We start from the raw sequence: 24,610 nt of genomic DNA, 5'->3' as shown, positions 1-24,610 counted from the left end.
TTATAGTCCACGCTGAGTTGAATTAGAGGAAACTTTATAAATTATAAATATACAGAGTTCAAGTAAAGAGGAACCAAGCAGTCATGACTGTAACGACCAAAATTAGGAGGAGATGTGAGAGAAAATGCATTTCAGTTGTGAATTAATAAATGAGGCAGGTGAGAAGAAAACATGAATTTCTGAGCCTGGACAAGAAGAAGAATGGGGATACCATTTATTAGGAGGGAGGAATTCAGGAATAGGAGCCAGTTTACGGAGCACACGTCAGGGGAGGATAAATGAGTTCAGTTTGGGGCAACCCCAGTGAGAACTAAACAGTTGAAATTCTGAGTTACAAGATTCCCACATAATCTAAAATTTTACCTTTAGTTTCCTGAGGTCAATACCGTGTCTCATTCTTGCTTTCTACCCAAAGGGTAGCACGTACAGGTGATCAGTAATTGTGGACGGGAGGTGATGGATACCTGGCGGCGGGATGGCAGTTGCAGGCTGGGAGCCTTGTGAATGAAGACACAGCTGAAGTGAAGACCCACACAGCTCCACTAGGGGGCAGACTAATTACTCCCTATTCTGCAGAAACTCAACTTCCTATGTTGGGGTGCAGGGGGGAGCATGGTAGGAAGGAAGTACACAGTGGTGAGGAAAGACAAACCTGAATCTGGCTTCTTAGTGCCTTTTCTCAAGGAAGAAGAGCGGCTACCACCTAAAGATGCTGACTCTTCTGCTACTTCTCCTGGGGCTAGGTATGGCCTTACCCGTGGGGACGGTTGGAGTTAATGCTAAACTGCTGAGAAGAGGAGTCGAGGGTCTGAGGACATGAGTCAGAGGATGGGGGGAGATGTTGGATTGGAGGATCCCTACAGAACGACAGTTGGCAGAACAGAAACAAATGGAGGCAGTGGTACAGGGTTCTTTGGGATCCATGGTGATACTGGAGCAAATAGTAAAAGACTTTCCTGCCTAGGGACAAGCTTGTCTCAGCCCTCGTGGGTTTCTCTGTCTCTCTGGAACTAGGCTCTGCGTTCGGTGCTCTCGTCTCTCAAAAGCCAAGCAGGGCCATCTGTCAGCACGGGGTCTCCGTGATGATCCAGTGTGAGGCCGACAGCCAAGTCATCTCCATGTACTGGTACCGTCAGCGTCCAGGACAGAGCTTGAGCCTGATTGCAACTGCAAATCAGGGCTCCCAGGCCACTTATGAAAGTGGATTTGACAAGGAGAAGTTTCCCATCAGCCGCCCAAGCCTGAACTTCTCAGTTCTGACTGTGAGCAGTGTGAGCCCCGAAGACAGCAGCTCTTACTTCTGCAGCGCTGACACAGTGCTGGGCCCAGATCACAGATCTGAGCAAGAACCCTGGCTCCCTCCTGCCGGCTCCCACCCGGCTGGGCCTGACATCCCTGGGAGGCTGGTGGAGGCAGGAAACCGCAGCTCTCAGGCAGATGCAGCCGCCTGTGTGTTGGTGGGTGGCTGTGAGCATGAACAAGTAGGCTGGGGATGGGGAGAGGGTCTGGAGGACCCGCCTGGAGGGCTCCACCCGCAGACAAGAAGGGTGGCTCCTGGAGGGTGAGGACAAAATTTCTTCCAGAAGAGTGTTTAGAAATACTCGGTAAACACAATCAGGTACAGTTTGCCTTGAAGTGGCAGAGTCCCAAATACCATTTAACTATTTTGTCTCAAGGCTACACTTAGCCCGTTCTCCATCAGCACGGTTCACGAGGCCCTTAGTCATCTTGCTACCATACTGGCCCGTCGCATGGATGGCCTTACGCTGATTGTTCTTGGTGAACAGAAATTGTAAAGCAGTCTAGCTGCCTGGGGATGTCAAAGGCATGCCAGACCAACAGAAATCTGCAAAACTTCAGGGGCCTGCCACCTTGGTGTGCTTTTGAGTGGTTTACAGATGTGAGACATGTTGGAGTGTCCTCGAAAGGGACAGGTAAGCTACTGCATCTTACATCATCTGCCGTGGAGGAAGAGGTGCAATGCTTACTGGACACTCTAGACGTGGGTGCTAACATCTACTGCTTCCGGGTGTGCTGCTCTGGTCCATTTACTGTCTAATCTGTATGGCTGGGCCCATGCAAGAGACAGTTCTGTAGCAGAGCAAGGCTGTGCTGGGAATGGCCCAGCCACCTGGACCGCAGGCCAGGCAGGCTCAGGCGTTCTTGACGAGCCCGTGGCAGATAGGGATGCTCTGCAGGGCCCTTGGCTTTCCCAAAAAAGAGAATCAGAAGGCGGATGCAAGCAGTTTTGGTGGAAACTCATACGACCTGCCAACAACTGTTCTTTCTTTGAAAACCTGCTCCTGGCTCTGTACTAAATGCCTCATCACAGCATTCAGAACTGGTTGTTATCCGATCTGAAAAACTAGAAATTCGGACACACACTGATTTTTCTGATACGAAGTGGAAAACCTATCATTAAGACAAGACCCATGCGTAGGTTGAAAAAGGCACGATTTGATGGCAGGAGCAAATTCCAGCTTCATGGCGCACATTCCTATTCCACCGCTCTCCCCGCCCCCAGCCGAGCCTCTACCTTCAACCCACACTCAGGTTTTCATGGGAAATCCCCTATTTTCAGTTGAAAAAACCACGGGCATGTTGCCGGCATAGGTTGCACTTTACTCTGCAGTCATCATTACAGTGAACACGTTTCTTTACAGAGGAAGGTCTTTGCAAGGGCCAGAACTTCAGTCCGTGAATCTGGCGGTCCACGTTTCATGGGGGAGATGGCCTGAAACGTAGCTCTAGCCTTTGATCAGCATTCGTTCCCCGTATCGTCTAGACTCTATCCACTCACACTTCCCTCTTTCTGCTTCTCTGTGCTGCCTGCGGGATACATTCTTTAGATCCTCTATCCCATCAACTAATTCACATGTGAGCTGCAAATAAGCTGTATCACTTTTCAGTTGACTTTTTGATGTAAATTATATTTTCATTCCTAGAAAATCTACTTGGGACTTTTATAAATGTGAGCAGTCATTTTTGAAGCTTCTTGCTCCCCGTGTATTTTTCAGTTATTTTATTTCTTTAAAAATATCGAACTTACACTTGGAATTTTTCTCTGTTAATGCTGATGTCTGATGACTTTATGCATCTGGTTTTCTTGTGGTTTCGGCTGCCTCTTACTCGGGGTGGCTTATTTCCTTGTGCATTATGTAATTTGATATTATCAATTCACCCTCGTGTTTTCCCTAATTCCTAGAGTATAGCTGGGTTTTCTAGGAAATATTTATTTTTTGCCTCTGTCAAACAATTAGGGGGACAACAGACCTGATATTTTATTTTATAATTCTCAGCGTCCATCTTCCTGGCCTTACAGTGTCTATGCCAAACCCAAAGAGCTGACTACCTAGTGGTCATGAATATTCAGATCAAACTCTTTAATCCTCCACCTGAAGCCAAGACCAAGAGAAATAATTATCCTTGTTTACTGCCTGTTTGGTTATATTTTTAGTTTATTCCCCTAATTTGTTTCAGCCACTATGGAAAACAGTATGGAAATTCCATTAAAAAAAAACTAAAAATGGAATTATTGTTATCCAGCTATCTCTCTCCTGGGCATATATCCACAGGAATTCAAAAAGATTCATGTGCCCCAATGTTCCTAGCAGCACTATTTACAATAGCTAAGTCATGGAAGCAACCTAAATGTCCATCAACAGATGACTGGATAAAGCAGTTGTGACATATATATATATACACCCACACACACACACATACACACACACAGTGGAATACTACTCAGCCATAAAAAAAGAATGAAATAATGCCATTTACAGCAATATAGATGGACCTAGAGATTATCATACCAAGTGAGGTAATCAGACAAAGACAAGTATCATATGATATCACTTATCTGTGGAATCAAAAAAATGACACAATTGAACTTATTTACAAAACAGAAGCAGACTCATAGACATAGAAAACAAACTTATGGTTACCAAAGGGGAAAGGTGGGGGGTGTAAATTAGAAGTCTGGGATTAACAGATACAAACTACTACACATAAAATAGATAAGCAACAAGATCCTACTGTACAGCACAGGGAACTATATTCAGTATCTTGTAATAACCTATAATGGAAAAGAATCTGAAAAAGAATATATATACACATGTATACATGTATAACTGAATCACTATGCTGTACACCTAAAACTAACACAACATTGTAAATCAACTATACTTCAATTTAAAAAACCTGTGGTTGAATATGTCTCTTTATTTCTATTATAGACTCAGCATTGAATAATGAAAGGCACCCTCACCCCACCTTCACAGGGCTGGTATCTTCTTAATCAGTTCTCAACTCAAATACTGTCTCCCCACAAACAGCGTTCCTGACCTTCTTACCTAATAGGCCACTTGTGGACCCAGCCTCCAGTCACTCACATCTATTATCTCTTTATCCTAACACCCAATCACTACTCTGATATAAAGATATAGTTGATCCTTAACAAGGTGCAGCTTAGGGACCAAACTTGTGCACAGTTGAAAATCCACTTGTGACTTTAAATAGTCAGCCCTCCGTATCTGAAGTTCCACATTGGTGGATTGAATCAACCCCAGATAGTGTAATATTATAGTATTTATTGGGAAAAAGAAATCTGTGTATAAGTAGACTCACACAGCTCGAATCCCATTTTGTTCAAGGGTCAACTGTATATACATAATATGTATTTTTAAATGTACTGTCTGCCTCTCCTATACCTCCTTACGTGTGTGGACATGCACACACATAAATGCCATGAAAGCAAAGACTATTGGTATCTTCTCCATTGCTGTTTCCATGTAGCTTAGAAAAACAGCAGGACCATCACTGGAATTCAGTAAATATTTAGTGTTACGGACTGACCTGTGTTCCCCTAAAAGTCATATGTTTCAGTCCTAACCCCAGTCCTTTAGAATGTAACTGTATTTGGAGATAGGGTCTTTAAAGAGATAATTAAGCTGAAATGAGGCCATTACAATGGGCTTAATCCAGTCTGGCTGGTGTTCTCATCAGAAGAGATGAGGGCGTACAGGGAGAGACACCCAGGATGTGCGTACAGAGGAAAGGCCACGTGGGGACGCAGGGAGACAGAGGCCGTCTGCAAGCCGAGGAGCGAGGCCTCAGGAGAACCAACCCTGCTGACGCTGTCAAGGAAAGTAATCAATAAACAATCTGTAATAGGAATAGAAAGGAGTTGTATTGAGCCAAATGGAGAACTACAGCCCAGCAGAGAGCTTTTCAAATAACTGAGGAACTGCTCTGGAGAAGCGTGGCTTTCAGCACAGTTTTATGTCTTGTCAGAACAAAGAACATTGAACAAGTCAGCGATACATTCCTTCAAAGTTTAAAAAAAAAAAAAAAAAAAGACCAGCACATACACAGAGAGTCAGTATGGCCTTGGCATCTGAAACAAGAGTCTTACCAGCAAAGAGGGACCAGTGCTGGTCTCCCAGGAAGGGAGGCATTTAATTTTTATTTTTAACATGGACATTCTTTACTTCTGATCGATGTGTCTTGTTCTATAATAATTAAAGCAGATGTACAATGTATGGTTGATAAGCCACAAATAGGCTATTTTAGGTAGCATAAAATTCAAGTTAATTCAGGTAGGAGCCAGAATGACTTTCCCTAGTATGTGAAAATTTCTTTTATCAACACCTTGATCGTGGACTTCGAGTTCCCAGAACTGTGAGCAAATAGCTTTCTGTTGTTCAAGACACCCGGTCTGTGGGGTTTTGTTAAGGCAGTCTGAGCAAATAATACTCTGAGTAAATAAATATGATTCAGAAGAAAAGAGAAGAGTTGGCTAAGCAATAATGACTTCCCTGGAGTCATTTGAGTTTAGACGATGTAAGCCCGTTAAAAAATGAACTAGATTGTTCTAACGGGAGGGGGAGCAGACGCTTTTCCTTTCTATTTGAGTAGAAAGGTGTCCCAGTAGCATGGGAGGCTCCATCGGCTGCCCCACCCCCAGACTGGGAAAGGGCACAGGTGTGATGGGTTCTAGAGAGGCAAACGCAATGGCCCTGAACTTGAGTGGTCCTCAGGTGGAACCGCGTGGGCGCCTGTGTGGATTGAGCGCTCAGTCCCGGGCCTTGGGAGCCTTCAGGAGATCCTCCTGGACAGGTTAGCCTGTAGGAAGTGGACTGACCATTGGCTGCATCCCAAGTGGACAACACAGTCTAGGGTTTCTGAAAACCCAAAAGAGTGGAGGGAGCTCAGTTGACTAGACTTATCACTGAACTTGGCTTGTGGGGCTCAGTCTGCATCTAATATGATTTAGAAAAAGAAATGCATGTCATCTATTAAGCCCTGAGCATCATGGGACAAGTCATGGCTGCCAGACTGTCTACGGGCTTCCTCTGCTCACTCTTCAGTGACACTGAAGTCACTTAAGAAGCCCAGGGACCAGATAAGGAGGGACTGGAATGTGAACCGAAAGACCATTACGTTACAGGAACCACTCTATCTTTAGATAAAAACCTTTCATTGCTAGACCCTCCCCTAGTTACCCCTCTATATCAGCCTGAAGAACAGATACAATACACAAATGGACGGCCCCCAGGCATAAAACTTGCCCATCTTCCTTGCTTCGAGGTGGGGAGCAGAAGGGGGCTGGGGAGGAGGAGCAGGCTTCTCCATTTAGCCAGCCAGCCCTGACCAGTCTACGCCTCCAGCATCTGCCTCACCCTTCAATTTTTCCTGATCGCACAGAGCGCCCCTTCACTGTCCAGACTCAGTGATTCCCAGGCAGAGATATTCAAGGAAATCGCTCTTATTGGAGAAGGAGAAATTGCACAATGAAGAAAATAAGCAGTTCAGAAAAAATTAGTGGAGGTGGGGAGGATCTGGGAGTTTTGAGAAAAGATAGCCCAGAATTTGATAATCTGGTTGGAGGTGGTAAAGGACACCAGATGCCAGGGAGGAGGTGACTCAGAGCTGAGAAATACCTGTGCTGGGGGGGGTGGGGGGGCTAGGGGAGGCAAGTTTTTTTTTTTTTTTTTTTTTTAAAGAAACTAGGGCTTTGGAATCTGACAAAAGTCTACTTTTCAGACGAGTGGGAGGTTGGAAAGACTCCAGCATGTGTGACAACATGATGGGAAATGAACGTATCTTCAACAGAGAAAGGTTCTGGTGTCATTTATGTGAGTGACCACGGGGTGACCGTGGAGAAGTCACTTAACTTCTTAGCTTAGATTTTTTCATCAGTACAAAGAGGAGGAAATGCTACCAGCTGCCCGCCTCATGAGGCTGAGGATCGACTTTCCTTTTGTGGTAGAGCATGCAGGCTCGGGCATCGGGGGGCCGCGCTTCAACCCCTGCTGGCTGTGTGGCCTTGAAAATTTACTTCACTCCACAAACCTCATCTTGTCATCTATGAAACAGTCAACCCATAGGTGGTTGTGATAATAAAGGGGAAAAAAAGGTCCGTGAAGGACTCGCAACAATTGGTATAGTAAGCACACAGAAACTATGCACTATTATCCTAATTCAAAGGCAGTGGCTTGATACACCAAGCACTAAATATGAACTAGAATGATTGTGCCAAGAGCTGCACTGACTTATCCAAATTGAATTTGGGCAAAGGTGGACCTGATCCATTCTACACATCTGAGCCTAGAGTATGAGGGAATGGCTTCCACCCACGTCTCTCTCCTCTGTCTGTATGGCGATCCCTGCTACTTTGACAGAAACTCACATCACACCGTGTTGTGGGTGGGCTGGCTTACTCTAATGAGGAGTGCAAAATGTCAGGAGGTTAGTCTATAGGCTTTAGACCCAGCAAAGCCCCCAAACTTGGGAGTTCCCTTTTAGACAGAGTCAGAGCCGCAAGCACCAATCCAAAAACTTTCTCCCTTTTCCCAAGATAATATCTTATCTTCTACCAAGGATCACCCCCCACCCCAGACCTGTCCAGGGCACGCTGGCATGCAGAGGAAGGGTCTCTATCTTACAGCAGGACTTCCTATAAAGACCCCATAATGGGGGGACAAAACAAAATAGCATATTTGATATTTCAGAAAAAGTCCCCATTATGGAGACTTCACAACCTAGGTCAGCTACCTGTGGCCACAGAGAGGTGTGCCATCCATTAGACGTGTCCTGGAGGGACCCATGACCGTGGCAAGGTAAGGCTGTGAAGCCAGGTGTCAGGTGGAAGATTAATTCACTCTTCTACTCCCCTCCAGGAGACAAGCATCACGGGGGGTCAGGAAGTAGTTTGTCCTCTGGCTTGACCCCTTAGCTGCCATCTGCAGTGATTCCCACGCCTCGCAACGCTCTCCCAGGCCTTTCTGGAGCCTTGAGGCCAGCTCTACCACTTGTAGATCTGTATTCTTGGGTGAGACACAACCTTTCTTATTCTTAGTCTCACCCTCTGTAAATGGAACTAATGTTGTTCTGCGCACCTCGCGTCAAAACATTTATGATCAGTGAGACTTGAAATTCCACACAAATGGGCATCAGCTTCCCATCGCTGTCGGCAGGTGTGAAAGCTCTTCCATATAAAAGCTGCCAGGCACTGCAAGAATCTATCAGCATCCCCACCTAGACAGGAGCCCAGCAGGGAACAGAGGGTGCGCAGAGGGAGAGGGCAGAGCTCTGAGCCGTGGGTGGGTGGGTGTCCTGGTGTGGAGAAGCTGGCTTCCAGCAGTGCCAGGCACTGGGCCAGGAGACACCCCGTGGTCCCTCTCAAGCCATGAGCCCCACCCTCACCTCCCTCTAGTTCCATTTCCTCCATCCCCCCAGCCTACCTCCTGTCTCACCACCAGACTTCCGAGCTTTTCTCACTGTGTTCACCATCTCCAGAACGTTCGCTCATTGTTACCTTTCCAAGAAAAGTGGGAGCTCTGCCCACTACTGCCGGTCACAAACCCTGTGCTCAGAGGAGCTGAGAAGTCTCCTCACAGGCAGCCTCCTCCACCTGGTTCACATCGTTAGACTCAAGCACAGGCTCCAGTTCCGTCTCTTGCCCCTCTGGCCAGACTGTGTCTCAATAAGATACAGGGAGGGCTGTGTCTTAATGGCCATGGAAGTTTGCAAACTGAGATTGTTTCTGGGAAGATTCACTCTGTACTGAGCTTAGCAAAATAGTCCCACTGCATCTAAAATGGAAAATTCCAGGATTACCCCACCTTCAACTTTGTTATCAATCACCTAATACTCGACCTTTATAACTGAGTGCCAGTCTCTCTACCTACGGCTGATTCTCTGATCAGGACCCCAATTTACCATTGTCCAAACCTTTCCTAATTTCTGATCTGGAGCTTAAAATTCCAGCTCAGGCTGCCAGCTTCTAGCGGGTGGGGGCAATTTCCTTCACCCTGAGTACAGTTTCCTAGCACAACCACGAGGCTGCTTAAAGAGAACCCACGGCAGCATGAGCGGTGAGAAAGACCAGTGTCTTCATAGTGAGGAAGAGGGGGAACATGGTACTGGTCCCCTATCCCCACAAATGTATCAGGTAAACACCTACTTAACCCTTGGCCCCTCCTCCTTCCAAACAGTCCTCGTCCACAAGGCTCGGTAGGAAGGAGAGCCAGCTGAAAGGCCAGACTCCCAAGAAGCTCTGCCTCTCCCATCTCATCACGTCTTGGTGTTGGGATCCTGGTTCCCCAAGGCTTTGGATTTGACCTTCCTCCCCAGCGGTTTGGACTTGAGAAAGGTCTTCCCGCTTACAGCTATGGCTTAGTCAGGACCTCCTTCCTCTCTTGGGACTCCAGGATACTGGGAAGCCAAGTGTGCTCCCAGTAGCAGCCTTTTCTTAAAGTAAGTTAATCTCTGTGAGGTCAGAGGATTCCTAGGGGCCCAGATCATTCTCCCTCCTCCTAACTGTCACCTCCTCTGCTTAAGAAGGCCCAACTGTGATGTGTGGGGTCTTGGCTTCCCCTGTTTCCCTCACCCCAGAATCCTCCTGGGCTCAGCTGGTCTTCCTCTCTGTCCTCAGAAGTAAGGTTCCTTATCTCCTGCAGGTCCTGAGTCCACAGAGCGGCCAAACATAGCAGAACTGATGCAAGACACCAGGAAAGGGAAAGCTGCAGGTGTGTTTATCCTGGGGGGAGCGGTGGCCCTCCACCCTCACCTACATCCCTCTCCCTCTCCTTGGGAGGTATAAAGGCTCCCCGTCACCCACTCAATTAGACTTCTGCCACCATGAATCCACTCCTGATCCTTGCCTTCGTTGGAGCAGCTGGTGAGTTTCATGCTTGGTCCAGGCCCCCTCTCCTGGCGGAGATACACACCCCACCATTCCTGCGGCCTCTCGGGTCTACCTGTGCTCTGATAATCTATCTTTCCTGTCCAGCACCTGCCTTCCCACTCTTGGGCTCTCTTGAAGCCTCACTTCTCTCCCCTTCTGCCCAACTCCACTTCCATCCCCAACATCCATCCATTTCCCCTTGGGACTTTTTCAAAAGAGACTAGAAAGGGAGACCAGGTAGAGATGGTCTGTGATGTGAGCTAGTACTTGTGGCTTGGCTGTAGCTGCTCCTAACCTCAGATGCACCCGGGGAGACTGGAAGAAGTCTCTTGCCGGAGTCCTGGTAACTGGCCTGGGACGTGGCCTGCACATGAATTTTTAAACTTCCCAGATGATTTTAAGATTCCCAGGTGTCCACCCACCATTGCAAATCACTGTTCTCTTGGCCAATAACAGTGTCTACCCTTGTCGTATGCAATGGGTGCCTGGCCTCACAGTGGAGATTGGAGCTATGGGAGAGGCTGGGTGCAGCCAGGGCCACTCAGGAGCTTGCCCTGGTTAGGCCAACCTACCTTCCCAGCCTGGGGCTGAAAGCACAGTGGGGAGGAGACTGGTGATGAGTAAGAGAGACTTTGTGCACAGCACAGGGATCCTGCCGCACAGCACAGGGAACTATATTCAGTGACTTGTAGTGGCCTACAACAAAAGGAATACGAAAAGGAATATACCTATATGTATAAATAAATCACTAAAAAAAGGCACAAAAATCAGAACAGTATTTGAGAAATCAGATTGTTCATAATGTTCGTTCTCAACTATATTAAAGCATAAAGGGAGATCTGTGCTTGCAGATTTATTCATCTCAGAAATAGTAACATCTATAATATGCTATTATTCATTTATCATTAAGGAATAATCCGAAGTAATTCTGAATACTTTAAGGAATTATTTCAAATACTGTTCTTTAAAAAGGGATCAGTGACTTGTTAGTTTTCTGGACTAAGCTAGAACATGACTCTTTTGACAAGAATTTTAAAAAAGAGAGAGAGAGAAGCCTTCCCCGTGAGACCCCATCACACTGAGAGCACTGTGAGGGGGTTTCTTTGCCCTGGTGCCGCCACTGGAGGTCTGGGCCTGCGTCCCCGCGGGGTCCCTACCTCTGCGCCCTGAGGGCACGCGGAGCGGCTGGGGGAGCCACCTCCCGCGATACGCACCGGGGGCGCCCCCTTGTGGCCTCCCTCTCGTCGCTGTGCTTGCTCGGGAATCCTGATCAGCGTGGCCCAGCCGCGGGGCTCCGGGCTGCACCCTCCCACCTCCGGCTGAGCCGCCCTCTCCCTTCTGTCTCCACTCAAGTTGCTGTCCCCACTGACGACGATGACAAGATCGTCGGGGGCTACACCTGTGCGGAGAATTCCGTCCCCTACCAGGTGTCCCTGAACTCCGGCTACCACTTCTGCGGGGGCTCCCTCATCAGCGACCAGTGGGTGGTGTCCGCTGCTCACTGCTACAAGTCGTAAGTGCTGGGCCCCTGCCGGCCAGGCCCACCGCCCGGGGCCCTCTCTGAGAGCCGGGGTCCGTCCAGGGGGCTGCTGAGTTTGGTACAAAGATGGGGAAGAAGTGGGAGCTGCGGGTGAAGAGGGGCACACCCTAAATAGATAGATCAAACAGCAAGGGGCTGCCGGTCACAAAAACAGGGAGGGACTATTCTGGGGGTGGAAATGCCCCCGAAGGAAAAGCAGACAGGGACATCACACAAGTCACCTTTGCCAAGTTGGCTCCATGTCAAAACCAGCTAAGAAATGTTCGAAAAATACGAATGCCCAGTTCCTATCGAACTCAGAATTTTTAGGAAGAGGGCTTGAATATCAGTGAGTTTTTAACACTCTCTGCCTCTGGCAAGTCTACTCTACAGGCAGAGCTTAGAATCACTGGCTGGACCAAGGGTTCTCAGACCTGAGTGTGCATCAAAATCACCTGGAAGGCCTGTTAAAACACAGCTCTCTGGGCCCCACCCCCAGAGTTTCTGATTCAGCAGGCCCAGGGCAGGAACCGGGAGAGGGGATGTCGGACAGGTTCCCAGGTGAGGCTGATGCTGCAGATGCTGGCGCAGCGCTGGGCAGATCACACGGGATGGTGGTGCTCACCGGAGCGAGAAGGGGGTCAAAGTCACTGCGTGTGGTTAGCAAGGTTACAGAGGAAGAAGGACGCCTGGGGAACTTGAAGTGGCTCGTTTCTCATGCCCGCAACACTGACTGCCTGAGGGATTATGGGAAAGGCGGCTGGAGAAGGGGATGGAGGAGCAACCCCCAACCAGACCCCTTCACCTGGTCCCTGCTCCACCCCCACCCACTGTGAAGCATGGAGGTTGTCAGTCTCACCTGCACTGACCCACCGCCCTTCTGCCCTGTGACATTCCCACACCTCCACCCCTGAGCAGGGAGTACCCTGGGAGGAGATGTCGGGTTGTGGAGAACAGGACTTCTCTCAGGTTTCCCCTTCTCCCCCCAAACCCACAGCCGCATCGAGGTGAGGCTGGGAGAAAACAACATCGATGTTGTGGAGGGCACTGAGCAGTTCATCAGTGCGGCCAAGGTCATCCGGCACCCCAGTTACAACAGCTGGACCCTGGACAATGACATCCTGCTGATCAAACTCTCGTCGCCTGCAGTCCTCAGTACCCGGGTGTCCACCTTAGCTCTGCCCACCGCCTGCGCGGCTGCTGGCACCCAGTGCCTCATCTCTGGCTGGGGCAACACCCTGAGCTCTGGCGGTGAGTGGGCCCCTCACGACTTCAGCCCCCTACCTAGCCACGTTGCCCAGAATCCAGCAGCCCCTGAGCTTGGACCACCTTGCTTCCAGTCTGCAAATTCACATCAAGTGCCTACTACACCCAGGCCCCTGCGCTGGGTACCAGAGATATGCAAGGTGTAGAGAGCTGACCCCTAGAATCAAAAGACAGGACCAGTGTAGGCCTTGCTATTATTACCTCTAGGGGAGGGGTCGGCAGAGAGCATCCCTGGGAGCTGAAACCCACTGCCGGCCCTTCTGTGGGGGGCCTCTCCTGGCTGCCCCCAGGTTCAGCCCTGGAGTACCATCTCCAGTCCTGGCCTGACCCCCGTTTTCCTTTCCTTGATCTCTTCCTGATCCTCAAAGTCAACTACCCTGAGCTGCTGCAGTGCCTGGACGCCCCCCTGCTGAGCCAGGCCGAGTGTGAGGCTTCGTACCCCGGACAGATCACTGACAACATGGTCTGCGCCGGCTTCCTGGAGGGAGGCAAGGATTCCTGCCAGGTGACTTGACCCTGTCATGCTGAGACCCTGCCCAGACACCACGCAGCCCCCCCTGGGAGCGGGCTTGCAAGCTCCCATTCAGTGGTCCCGTGGAGAAGCGAGGGCGGCTAGCGTGGGTGGCATCTCATCAGTGAGAAGGATGTGGAGCCACAGAGCTGACAGAAACCGGGTCTTTTAAGGTTCAGACTGCACACACCTCTGGTCCGCCTTTCCTCTCTCTTTATAAACTTGTCCCATCTTTCCCTCCCAGGGTGATTCTGGTGGCCCTGTGGCCTGCAATGGAGAGCTCCAGGGTATCGTCTCCTGGGGCTATGGCTGCGCCCAGAAGAACAAGCCTGGGGTCTACACCAAGGTCTGCAACTATGTAGACTGGATTGAGGAGACCATCGTGGCCAACAGCTAAACCCTATCCCTCTGCCATCGTTATGCTAATAAAGTGACTCTGCTCCCATTGCTCAGGTCTGCATCTGCTCCCTCCAGCCCCCTCACTCTGGGGAACATCCTCCCACCCAAGGCCAGACAGGGTCCACCCCCATCTCTAGCTGCAACTGTGGTCCATCACCCTTTGGTCCATCAGCCTGTGATCCATCAACCTGTGGCCCATTAGCCCCGCAACTCAACATCTCTCCAGCTCCTCCCCTGCCCTCGGCACTTCCTGAGGGGCTCTGGTCTTACCCGCCCCTTCACCCTCTTCAGAAAAGTCTTTGACTCCTTCTGCTCCTGACCCTCATCCCCACACCCCTGCCCTGGCCCTGCTGACCCTCTGGCCTGAGTGAGGAATCCTCCTTCCCTCCCACGCTTTCCCCTATCACACGTCTGCTCATGCTGCTGGTGTACATGGATGTGTCTGCCTTGGCCTTCAGCCGTGAGCTTCCTGGGGAAGAAATCTGGTCTTGCTCAACCTGGTGTATCTACTGATCAAACCACAGCTGGGGCAGAGTAGGCCACCAGTGATCAAATGAACAGAGTATGAGCTAGGCCTGGAGGGAAATGTACGGAAGGAAGAAAGAGCCTTCCAGGAGGACGGTTCTCCAAGGGTGGCCCCTGGACCAGCGGCACCAGCATCACCTGGGAATTTAGGGGAAATGCAAATTCCTGGGCCCCACACCAGACCCACTGAGCCAGAAGCTCTGAGACAGAGCCCAGGAAGTTGCATTTTAACAAGACTTCCAAGTCATTCTGAAGTCAAAGTGACAGCCCTAGACCAGGACCCTCTGTGAAACCGACAGTAATATCGTCTTTACTCCCTGCAGGCACCATGATAAAACTTTACGTGTATTCTCTCAATTATTTCTCACAACAGCTCCGGACGGTAGGTGTGATTCTATTTATCATCATCATCATCATCCTTCCCATTTTACAGATAGGAGACTGGAGTTTCAAAAGGTTCAGTAACTTGTCCAAGGTCCAAGCAGGCTGGTTGGGAGCCCCACAGCCTGGCTACGGTGGTGGGGCTGGGGGTGGGGGGGCTAGCAGGTGCCACGTCTACCAGAGCCTGGGAACTGAAGTGGCGGCGCCTGGGCACTGGTTCCAGCCCTGTCTTTTATCCCACACCCCTTTGGGGACCCTTTTAGCCTCTTCAACTTTCAATTTCATCTGGGGAAATTAGAAGACAAATTCGGGGTTAAAATGTCTGTTAACATACTTGAAAGTTTTCAAAATGACACATAGATATTAGTTGTGTGTCTCCTCCCTACAACCCAACACACCTTAAGAAAGGCACGGGCACCATCCACATTCCTCTCACCCCCTCAAGCGGCCGCGCTGAGATTGCAGCCACTTAGGTCTAACAAAAAATAAGGAAAGGCTGCTCCCTGCTGTCCAAGAGGATGAATGACCCCGCTGGGTCCCTGCCTATCCGGTCTAAACTCCTTTTACAGGGAAAAATAAACAAGCCTTCGCGTACACTCAGGCGGCTGAGAGTATGACAGAGTAGTGGCAAAGCTGGGACAAACCCCAGCAGGGTTAAAAGTAGTGGAACCAAGACAGGGAAGTATTATTCTTTGTAAGGCCAGTTGGGATGAGGGTCCCCAGCTAGCTGGTCAAAGGAAACCACTTAAGGAGTAAATTACTGTCAGGTGAAAAATGTGCATAAATAAGATGGGAAAATCATGGTGCAAGATCAAAGTGAGTCACCGCATTGATGAGAGTGGTCCTCATTGTGGAAGAGGAGCAAGGAAGTGGTCTTGCCACTTTCCAACTGATAAAAGCAATCAATGAACTTTTATTCGGGCTATGGTAGAGCACTGTGAGATCTGTCACCAGGCCTGGGTTAAATAAAGACTGTAGCCCCTTTCCCCTTTTCCTGTAAATACTGCGAGCCCTGTGGTTGCAGCCAGCTCGTAGCACCACCAGATAGCACCCTGTTTTCTTAGCACCCGACACATGCCCTTCTCTTCCCGGGGACAAGAAGTGGGTCCCCTGGTGCTGAAGTAGAAATACCCAGGGTAATTCTCTGCTAATTGTTTATTTACACATAAATTAATAAACCCAACCCTAGAGATTTTTAACTCAAAATATCCTGGGGACTACTCAGAAATACGTATTTTTCACAAGCTCCCTAGTTGATCAGAGACTCAGTATGCAAATTCAGGACCATAAAACAACTGCTTGCATAAACTGATCTTCTCTGGAAAAAAAGAATAACTTTGTTAATAAAACATGTAGGGTTTTTTTTTTCAGTAGCAGATTTCAAAATTACTTAAAGCAGTGCTTTATTGTTATTTTTCTTTTAAAATTTTATTCAGTTTAGTTTTAAATAGATAATAAAGCCGCACAGTTCAAAAATCAAAACACGATAAAGTTGATACTGAGAAATGTTTATTTGACTTACACTCTGCTTCTGCCTCCTCCACTCATTCTTAACAGGTAATCTCTTTTATCCATCTCTTTGTAACCTTCCACTGTTTATGTAGCATCAAGCAAACAAAAGTATAATTCTTATTTTCCCCCTTTGTTAGACAAAGGTAGCAGGTACAGGAACATTATTTTATAGCTTGCTTTTATCCAATTAACAGTATTAAGCTTTCCATAGCAATATGAAACATTTTCATTCTTTTTCAGCACTGAAGAACATTCTGATTTGTGAATGTATCACAATTTATTTATCCAATTTCTTACTGATGGGCACTTAAGGGTTTCCCAGTCTTTTTGCTATTCCAAACAATGCAAATATTTTACCCACATTTTTTTCATTTGTATGCAAGTGTGATTACAGGATAAATTCCCACAGGTGGGATTGCTGGGTGAAACAGGAGGCACATTTGTAGGTTTTATGGATGTTTCCAAATTGCTCCTATAAAGGGTCGCATTATCTCGCACTCCTACCAGCAATCAATGTATTTCACCAGCAACTAGCCAAAAAAGAATGGTCTTCCATAGTTCAGTGTTGTCAATCAAGTTGGTGAAAAGCAACGTTTCAATGCAGTTTTAGTTTGTATCTATCACTGCAAGTGTCTTTCTGTGGCTTACGTGCATTTGGATCTTATTTCTGAGCCTCTGTTCTTTGCTGGTTTAATTGAGCTGCTGGATTATTTCCTTATTGATCTCTAGGAGTTCATCATGATGGGGAGATCAGCCCTTAGGATGAGAACTGCTCACGTTTCTCCCATGTTGTTATTTGTCTTTTGATTCTGCGTACGTTTTCCCCTGTAAGTGTGTTATCATTACGTAGGCAAGTTGGTCTCTTTTTTTCTCCCTCTAGATTTTAAGTCATAGTTTGAAAGGCAGCAAAAGGAAGCACCATCTAGTGAAATGAGGTTGAGGCCACACACTGGAGGTTCAATCTCAAGGTCATCTAGTGCAGGGAAAATGAAATACCCATCAAACATGTGAAATGTTTCTGCCCCTCAGGGAAAAGCGGGAGGAGACCTTGACGGCAATCACGTGGCCATGCGCTTCGCTTTGAACATCCCTGAGGCTGTATTCATCCACTTCTCCGTCCTCTCCCCCAGCTCCCTTCCCTGAACTCTGATGTCTGAGGTCCACAGTGAGGAGAGAGGCCAGCGGGCGACACACGTGGTCCTCCCTTTCCTCACAGCTGGTTAGAGACACAGTTCTCAGCCCTCAGCACTGTATGTACCCCTGGGAAAGCCCTGCCTCTGTGTAGCTCGTAGTTACTTCTCCCCAGATCACCCTGGAGGTTCAGAATTGGGCCAAAGGGACAGAGTCTGGGTACTGATGGATCCCATTCTTGGGTGAAAGGCATGACCTCTAGTGACCAGTCTCAGGGGCAGACCCAGGGTGGAAAGGGGCTGCTACGGTGGGCGACAACTGTGTAGAGGGGCAGGCACCAGGGAAAACACACCGTCTTGATGCAAGGGCACGGGGCAGGGGCTGGGGGGCCTGGTTCGTACCCTCTCCCCCTCGCAGGGGCGCTGACGTCACCGCCTCGCCCTCCAATGCCCTCAAAGGGGCAGCTGCTCTGGTGGTTTCTCCCAGACCCCGACTCCGACTCCGAGGGGCGGGCCCATGGGAGGGGCCGTTTTTGTATAAAGCTGTAACGTTGTGGGGACAGGGGGCCACGGTGATTCAACCCTATGGGAAATCTTTACAAAAACCTTTCTGCCTGTCCCAAAGCCCACAGTCCCTCCGCCCTCTGCCCGGGTCACAGGCCCAAGGGTGGTTTGGGTCAGAATGCCTCCACCTCACCCCCGGCCACCTGTCAAGTCAAGGCCACGGACAAGGACAGGCCTGGATCAGAGCTGCAGCTTCCGGGCAGAAAGCCAGATGTAAGAAGACTGCCTCAGGGCCTCATGGGTGAAGAACCCAGAAAGACCCCTTTAGACAGACCCCACCCCACCCGCCCCCCAGGACAAGGTCAGTGGGAAGGGACCCCTTCTTTAAAAGAAGAAGCCAGTGGTATCCCAGCTCTCTGTGGACAGTCATGGGTCTCCGGGACTCCACTCCCCTCCCCAGGCCCACATCCCTCTCTGATGGAGCCTCAGAAAGATTCCAGAAAGGAATCTTTCAGGGCCCTCTGGATGGACTCTGGCCATGTTCTGTGGCCCCAAGAATCAAAAGTCAAAAACAGTCTTCTGTGCAATGTCTATAAAGCACACGAGGGGTTCCTAATTCCAAAATCCACCAGACACCATCCAGGACCCGCTCCTCTCTGCACACTTCATATGTGTTTTCCTTTTTGCTCCGTGTCACTGTGTGAACACTGAAGTTTTCTTTGGAGAAGGCACCAGACTCACGGTTGTAGGTAAGATATAGTCCAGCTCTTTCCTGGCCCCTTGTAGGGGAAGGCGGGTCCCCAGTGGGCGTTGTAGGGTGGCTGTATTCTGATGTGTTATGACTTTAACTTCGGCCCAGGGACCAAGCTGACGGTCGTAGGTAAGGCCAGGGTCTCCAGCGAGTACGATGAGGCAGGACTGTCTCCTGGGGAGGACTCGCTTCCCTGGGGGAGGGAAGGATGACCCAGCTCCTGGGTCCTGGTGGTTCTGTGGGGGAAAAGATCCGCAAAGAGCCCAACCTCTCCCTGAATCCCAGCTGGCTCAGGAGACAAGGGGAGGTTTTGAAGTGGATCTGGGAGGCTGTGCTTTACAGACACCTACTATTTTGGGGAGGGAAGCCGGCTCACTGTTGTAGGTAAGCCAGTCAGGGCTGGAGAGCTGGGAACCAAAAGGGGGGTGGGGTGCAGAGTCCGATGGCTCTGCCATCTCAGATGCTTCAGTTAAAGCATATTTTTGTCAGAAGGACCCGAATTCGTGTCTTGATGAATTCTTGTCTTGACGAGATGGACAGCCTCCATCTCCAGTGACTTCATGGACGGCCTGTGCCAAGCCTGGGTTCCCCTACTGGGAGGCAGGTGGTCTCAACTAGAAAGGGGTCACCTTGTCCATCTCCTGTCTCCCTGGCATGTGCCCATCACTGCAGGGGTAGATAGGAGAGCCTCTGGCCTGGGATCTGTCCGTTCTGCTGTTTCTCCCTCCTGCAGAAAGGAGATGGACGAAGGAGGGGGTGGGAGTGGGGTGGAATCGGTCCTCTGACCACAGCATTTCAGACTGCACTGTTGTCACCCCCTCCACCTCTGGGAGTTAAAATTCCACTAAAGAAAGGAACGGGAGAGCGGCAGGTGGACTTGAGGAGGAAAGAATGGGAGGCGCAGGCGCAGTTTTCCTACCAGGCTTTAGTGTTGTGTGACTAATGAAAAACTCTATTTCGGCAGCGGGACGAAGCTTTCCGTCTTGGGTAAGTAAAGGTCTTCCTTGGGGATGGTGTATTGTAAGGCTGGAGTTCTAGAAGGACCCCTTAGAGAAGACAGGGACTGAGAACACAGCAGAGAAAAGGCTCTGAGAGCACGGGGGAACAGAGAAGGTGCTAGAACCCCCAGAAGTTGTCGGGGGAAGCTAGCTTCTGGAAAGTATGACCTGCCCCTCAGCCACTCGCGGGTCTGCCACACTCGTGTGTTACTGTGTAGCAACCGGGTGCAGCATTTTGGAGAAGGGACTCGACTCTCTGTCCTAGGTAAGGCACGGGACCCGGGAGGCAGGGCGATGGTCCCTTGGACCTGGAGTCTCTGTCCTCCCAGCTCTGGTGGAAAGGGGTCGAGTAAACTCTCTGATCCCTGTGGGGCTTCCAAGGAGCTGGGTCTGCCGTCACTGTAGATGAGGCTTGGTTAATTCCTCTGTTTCTCCTCCCTAAGTCTTCAGCCCATCATCTGCCTCCTCACTCTGTCGGTTCATCCCTCCTTCTTCTGCATGTGGATCTGCTGCTCCTAAGCCTCTTCCTCTTTCCTGCCTTTCCCCAGAAAGGCTTCGGCCTTTCTCCTAGTGGAATCCCTCTGGTCCAGAGCCGTGAATCAGGTGGGGAAACGTGGCCATCCGGGCTCTCAGGGCGCTCAGACTTGCGCTCCGGCTGGAGCCCTCGGGGTGGAGGGTTTTACCACAGCTGTCTGCAGCTGTGTTCCTATAATTCACCCCTCCACTTTGGGCTCGGCACCAGGCTCACCGTGACAGGTATGGGGGCCCCGCTGCTGATGGGGGTGCCTGTGGTTGGCCATGACAGTCAGCTCCTGGGAGGGGAGTTGGGGGTAAGGATGGGGGTCAAAGCCGCCCTTCCCTCCCGGAGCAGCTACAGCTCGGGGCCATGCTCAGTCTCTGGGTTTTGTGTTTTCTCACTCTTCTTCCTACTGTTCTCCATGACTCCTCTCATCTCTGCATTTTTAATGTGTGTTTTGTTTTACGTTTCCTTTCTTGTCCGATCGTCCCCATTTTTCCCTCCCATTCTAACTCAGTCCTGCACTGCTGACTCCATGCTGGTGAATAGCTCTGTCTTCTACGTTAAAATCCCTCCCAACACCTACCGCCAGCTGAGAACTCTGTCCTCACCTTCCTTGTCCTCCTTCTCTGTCTCGAACGTCTCCAAGGTCTAGGTGTGTCTTCCTGAGGTGGTTTAAGGGCTCAGGAGGCAATGGGGGAGCAGCTTGATGAGACTGGCATGGTTTTGGGGTGTGCTTGAGCCTAGGGGGCAGAAATCCATGTCACAGCATCATGTCAGTTGCAGGGGAGTCTCTGGGGAACACAGTGCTTGGTGGGGGTCAGAAGAGGTAGGCCTGAATAAGCTGTTACAACTGGAAACTTACACCATCTTAGCAACAAACAAGGCACAAAGAAGAGAAATAGGTCGGAGGCCCCATTTCCTCAAACCTCGAGATCTACCCTGAGATTAGAGTAAGGGGCCCATCACAAAGCACCAACACACCATCGCCACCCTTGGGAGGAAGCAGGCAGGCAGAGGAGCAAAGCAAGAACAGGATGGGCCTGAGCTGGAGACACTGACGAGGCCAGAGGAATGGGCCACATCGGTCCTGCCAGATTAGTTGGCTGGAGCAGGTTTTGTCCTGCAGATGGGAGCATATGCCAGGAAGGTAATGGAAATTGGAAAGTACAAATCACTGAGATTCAAAACACCTGGGGGAAAGGGGCTCCCACAATTTGCAAAGTGACTTAAACTGTCTCTCGGGCTCTCTGAGATGCATAAAACAGAGATAACAGTGCCAGCCTCTGGGGGTCCTTAAGGGACTCAATTATGTGAAAATTCTTTGCAAAGGACTTGCTTTATTGTAGTCAGCCTTTTCATCTCAGGGTTTGCCACATTTCTGCTCCACAAACTCATTCTCAGTTTGGCGCTGTCAGAACAGAGCCAAATAGAGGGCACAGTACGGTTTGGCAAAAGGAGGGTGCTTGAAAGGTAGATGAGTTTGTTTTCCATCCCTCCATGTCTTCACATGAGGGCATGCCTTCCAGCAATTCCAGAATTCTCTCCCTTCTGTCAGGCAGAAGTCTGGGACTCTCCACTACGAATCTCTGATGAAATGGCCCTGGGACTTTGAGATGCATTCGTCCCCAAGGTCTTGCTGCTTTCACAAATATAAAATGGAGCTGGAATTTGGATTCCAAAGCTGGGAGGGTGGTTTCCTGGGCAATGGAAAGAAGAAAGAGTTCAACCCAGAAACAGCTTCTTTCCTGGAATCACAGCCATCAGAGGCAAGCTATCACACACCCCGGGCACCCCGGGGGTAGGACTCAGTGTGGGTGGAACTTCAGGTAGGATACTAGCCGGAGGCACCTGGGCTCCTCAAAACAGGTTACGTGCAGAAAACAAAATGAAAGCTGAGTAGGGTATAGCGTAGGAAAAAAAATATATATCAGATGCAATGAGAAAAGTGTCTCTTCTAGTCAAGAACAGCTAATTCTGATTAATATGAGCTACCACTCAAACAAACACATACCCCTTGCAAAAACAGGAAAATGATGACTAGAAGGTCAATTTAGTTCCCAGGATCACGTTGCTAGTAGGAATCTTTTGCCTCAAAAATCAACCCTTATTCAACTCTAATCACTTCTAAGTCTGAAAAATTACACAGTCATGCACCAAAGAGGGCTTACAACTAGGAAGCAAATACACGGACACACTCATTTGATAGATAATCCTACAGGGCCTCAAGTATGTGACTTTGCAAAGAAAGCCAAGAAAATCAGGAAATGATGCCACCTCAGGGAGATGGAGGAGGCAGGCAGCACTGTGTACCCCTAGGGTGACATAGAAAAATGGGGAAAAAGCTGAAGGAGAATAACCACGGAGTACTGGGATGTGCCCCCTAAACAGGCAGGACCTGCCGCTACATAATTGTACTGGGATGACCTCCTGCCCTGCCGTCTCATCACACAGACACACACACACAGACACACACAGACACACACACACACACACACACACACACACACACACACACGGCCCCTACCAAGCCCAGCTCTCAGAGCAGCCCTGCTCCCAACCCCTGTCCCCTGCAGAGGACCTGAGCCAGGTCAAACCACCCAAGGTGGCTGTGTTCGAGCCATCGGAAGCAGAGATCTCCCGGACCCAGAAGGCCACGCTCGTGTGCCTGGCCACAGGCTTCTACCCCGACCACGTGGAGCTGAGCTGGTGGGTGAACGGGAAGGAGGTCCAGAGCGGGGTCAGCACGGACCCGCAGCCCTACAGGGAGGACCCCAACCTCAGTGACTCCACCTACTGTCTGAGCAGCCGGCTGAGGGTCTCCGCTACCTTCTGGCACAACCCCCGCAACCACTTCCGCTGCCAAGTCCACTTCCACGGGCTCACGGACAAGGACCGGGACCAGTGGAAGGAGGGCTGGCCCATGCCCATCTCCCAGAACGTCAGTGCCGAGGCCTGGGGCCGAGCAGGTGAGCGGGTCGGGGAGGTTCGGCATGGACTGAGTCAGACTAGAGAAAGGGAGAGATCCAGGTAAAAGCCCAGAAAAACGAGATTCAGGAAAAAGGGATGGGGGTGGGACGACCAGAGGCCACCATGAGGGTGGACAGGGCCCCTCGGGCTAATTCCTCCCCCAGATCCTCAGCCAAGCGCTGTGGGGATGGGTCCCCATCACCAGTGTCCTGCACAGCTCAGGGCCTCAGTGGTGCGTCCGCATCCCTGCACTGGTCCCAGTTTTCTAAAATCATAATGGTGATGCCATTGACATTGAGCAGCATGAGAGAGACAGTTCCCAGCCATACCAGGAGGCTGACTGCATCGTATGACTTGCTCCTGTTTGTGGCCTATGAACCTATGACTCTAAAGGCTGTGACTTAAGGCTCAGTCTCTTTAAGGAATGGCATTCCCTACTCATCCATTTCCCTCTCCACTTTTCTCTTTCAGACTGTGGCTTCACCTCAGGTAAGTGGCCCTCTCCGTCTTTGTCTCCATCTCCCATGGTCTTTGATCTGGAACCAGAGAATGCTGATCCCAGGGACCTGGGTGGGGTGGGGGGCAGGTGGAGAAGAGACCAGAGACACCTGCTCACAGGTACCTACCTATTCTCCCTTCCTGCCCACAGTGTCCTATCAGCAAGGGGTCCTGTCTGCCACCCTCCTCTATGAGATCCTTCTGGGGAAGGCCACCCTGTATGCTGTGCTGGTCAGCGCCCTCGTGCTCATGGCCATGGTAAGGGGGAGGGCACGATGGGGCAGGCAGGTTGCAGTTGTTACTCAGACCCAGGAACACAGGGACACTGCAGGACCAGAGAGGGGCAGAGAGGAAGGTGGGGCTCAACCACGAGCCTCAGAAAACACCTCATACCTGTGGGATCACAATGAAGGAGCCACGCTGGGCAGGAGAAACTGGGGTCACCTGAACACCCAGTGGGTGTTGGGAGGAACCCTGTGATTCGTCTTGTCAATGGGCCATCCTACTTCCTCCCAGTCCCCCCCGCCCCAACTCCTGGCTCCTGGTAACCCCCCACACCTTCTGTTCTTCAGGTCAAGAGAAAGGATTCCTGAGCCAGCTCAGAGGAGGAGCCAGGAGCCTCCAGCCTGTTATTGCCCTGATATCAGTACTCCTGTTTCCGTTCCTACCCGGTGTTTCTGAAGAGCCCCTTCATCTCTACCTGCTCATCCCAGCATGTACCCGCCACGTGTGTGCACACCTACACACTCATGACCGGAATGCCCTGGCCCACGGGGGGCCCTAGCCTGCCTGGACCGAGTGACCAATAAACATGGCCTGTTCTGGCTGACTCTGCCCTGAGTGTCTAGATATCTCTTCTGTCTGTCTCTGAACCCCCATGTGACTCCATTCACAGTAGAAACAAGATTTCAAGGAAAGTACAGTCCCCTCAGGTCTGAGG

The 24,610-nt window shown here is 50.2% G+C and overlaps 1 protein-coding gene and 1 gene segment (V, D, J or C); both read left to right on the top strand.

The window, feature by feature from the left end:
* Window positions 1-625: 625 nt before the first annotated feature.
* LOC135321647 (T cell receptor beta constant 1-like) lies at window positions 626-24,504 on the top strand. The segment is given in 7 exon segments: window positions 626-743; window positions 1,015-1,318; window positions 19,904-19,950; window positions 22,779-23,171; window positions 23,644-23,661; window positions 23,822-23,928; window positions 24,243-24,504. Coding segments are annotated over 7 exon segments (924 nt in total).
* Window positions 10,144-13,927, top strand: PRSS2 (serine protease 2). Its single transcript, XM_010979601.3, has 5 exons — window positions 10,144-10,183; window positions 11,543-11,702; window positions 12,706-12,959; window positions 13,343-13,479; window positions 13,730-13,927. The coding sequence occupies exons 1-5, from the start codon at window positions 10,144-10,146 to the stop codon at window positions 13,880-13,882; spliced, it is 744 nt and encodes a 247-aa protein (XP_010977903.2). The 3' UTR covers window positions 13,883-13,927.
* Window positions 24,505-24,610: the final 106 nt, after the last annotated feature.

The sequence above is a fragment of the Camelus dromedarius genome, chromosome 7 (genome assembly GCF_036321535.1).
Source record: "Camelus dromedarius isolate mCamDro1 chromosome 7, mCamDro1.pat, whole genome shotgun sequence".
In the NCBI taxonomy this organism is placed as follows: domain Eukaryota; kingdom Metazoa; phylum Chordata; class Mammalia; order Artiodactyla; family Camelidae; genus Camelus; species Camelus dromedarius.
The sequence above is the reverse complement of the archived record's forward strand: the minus strand, read 5'-3'. Positions and strand labels throughout refer to the sequence as shown.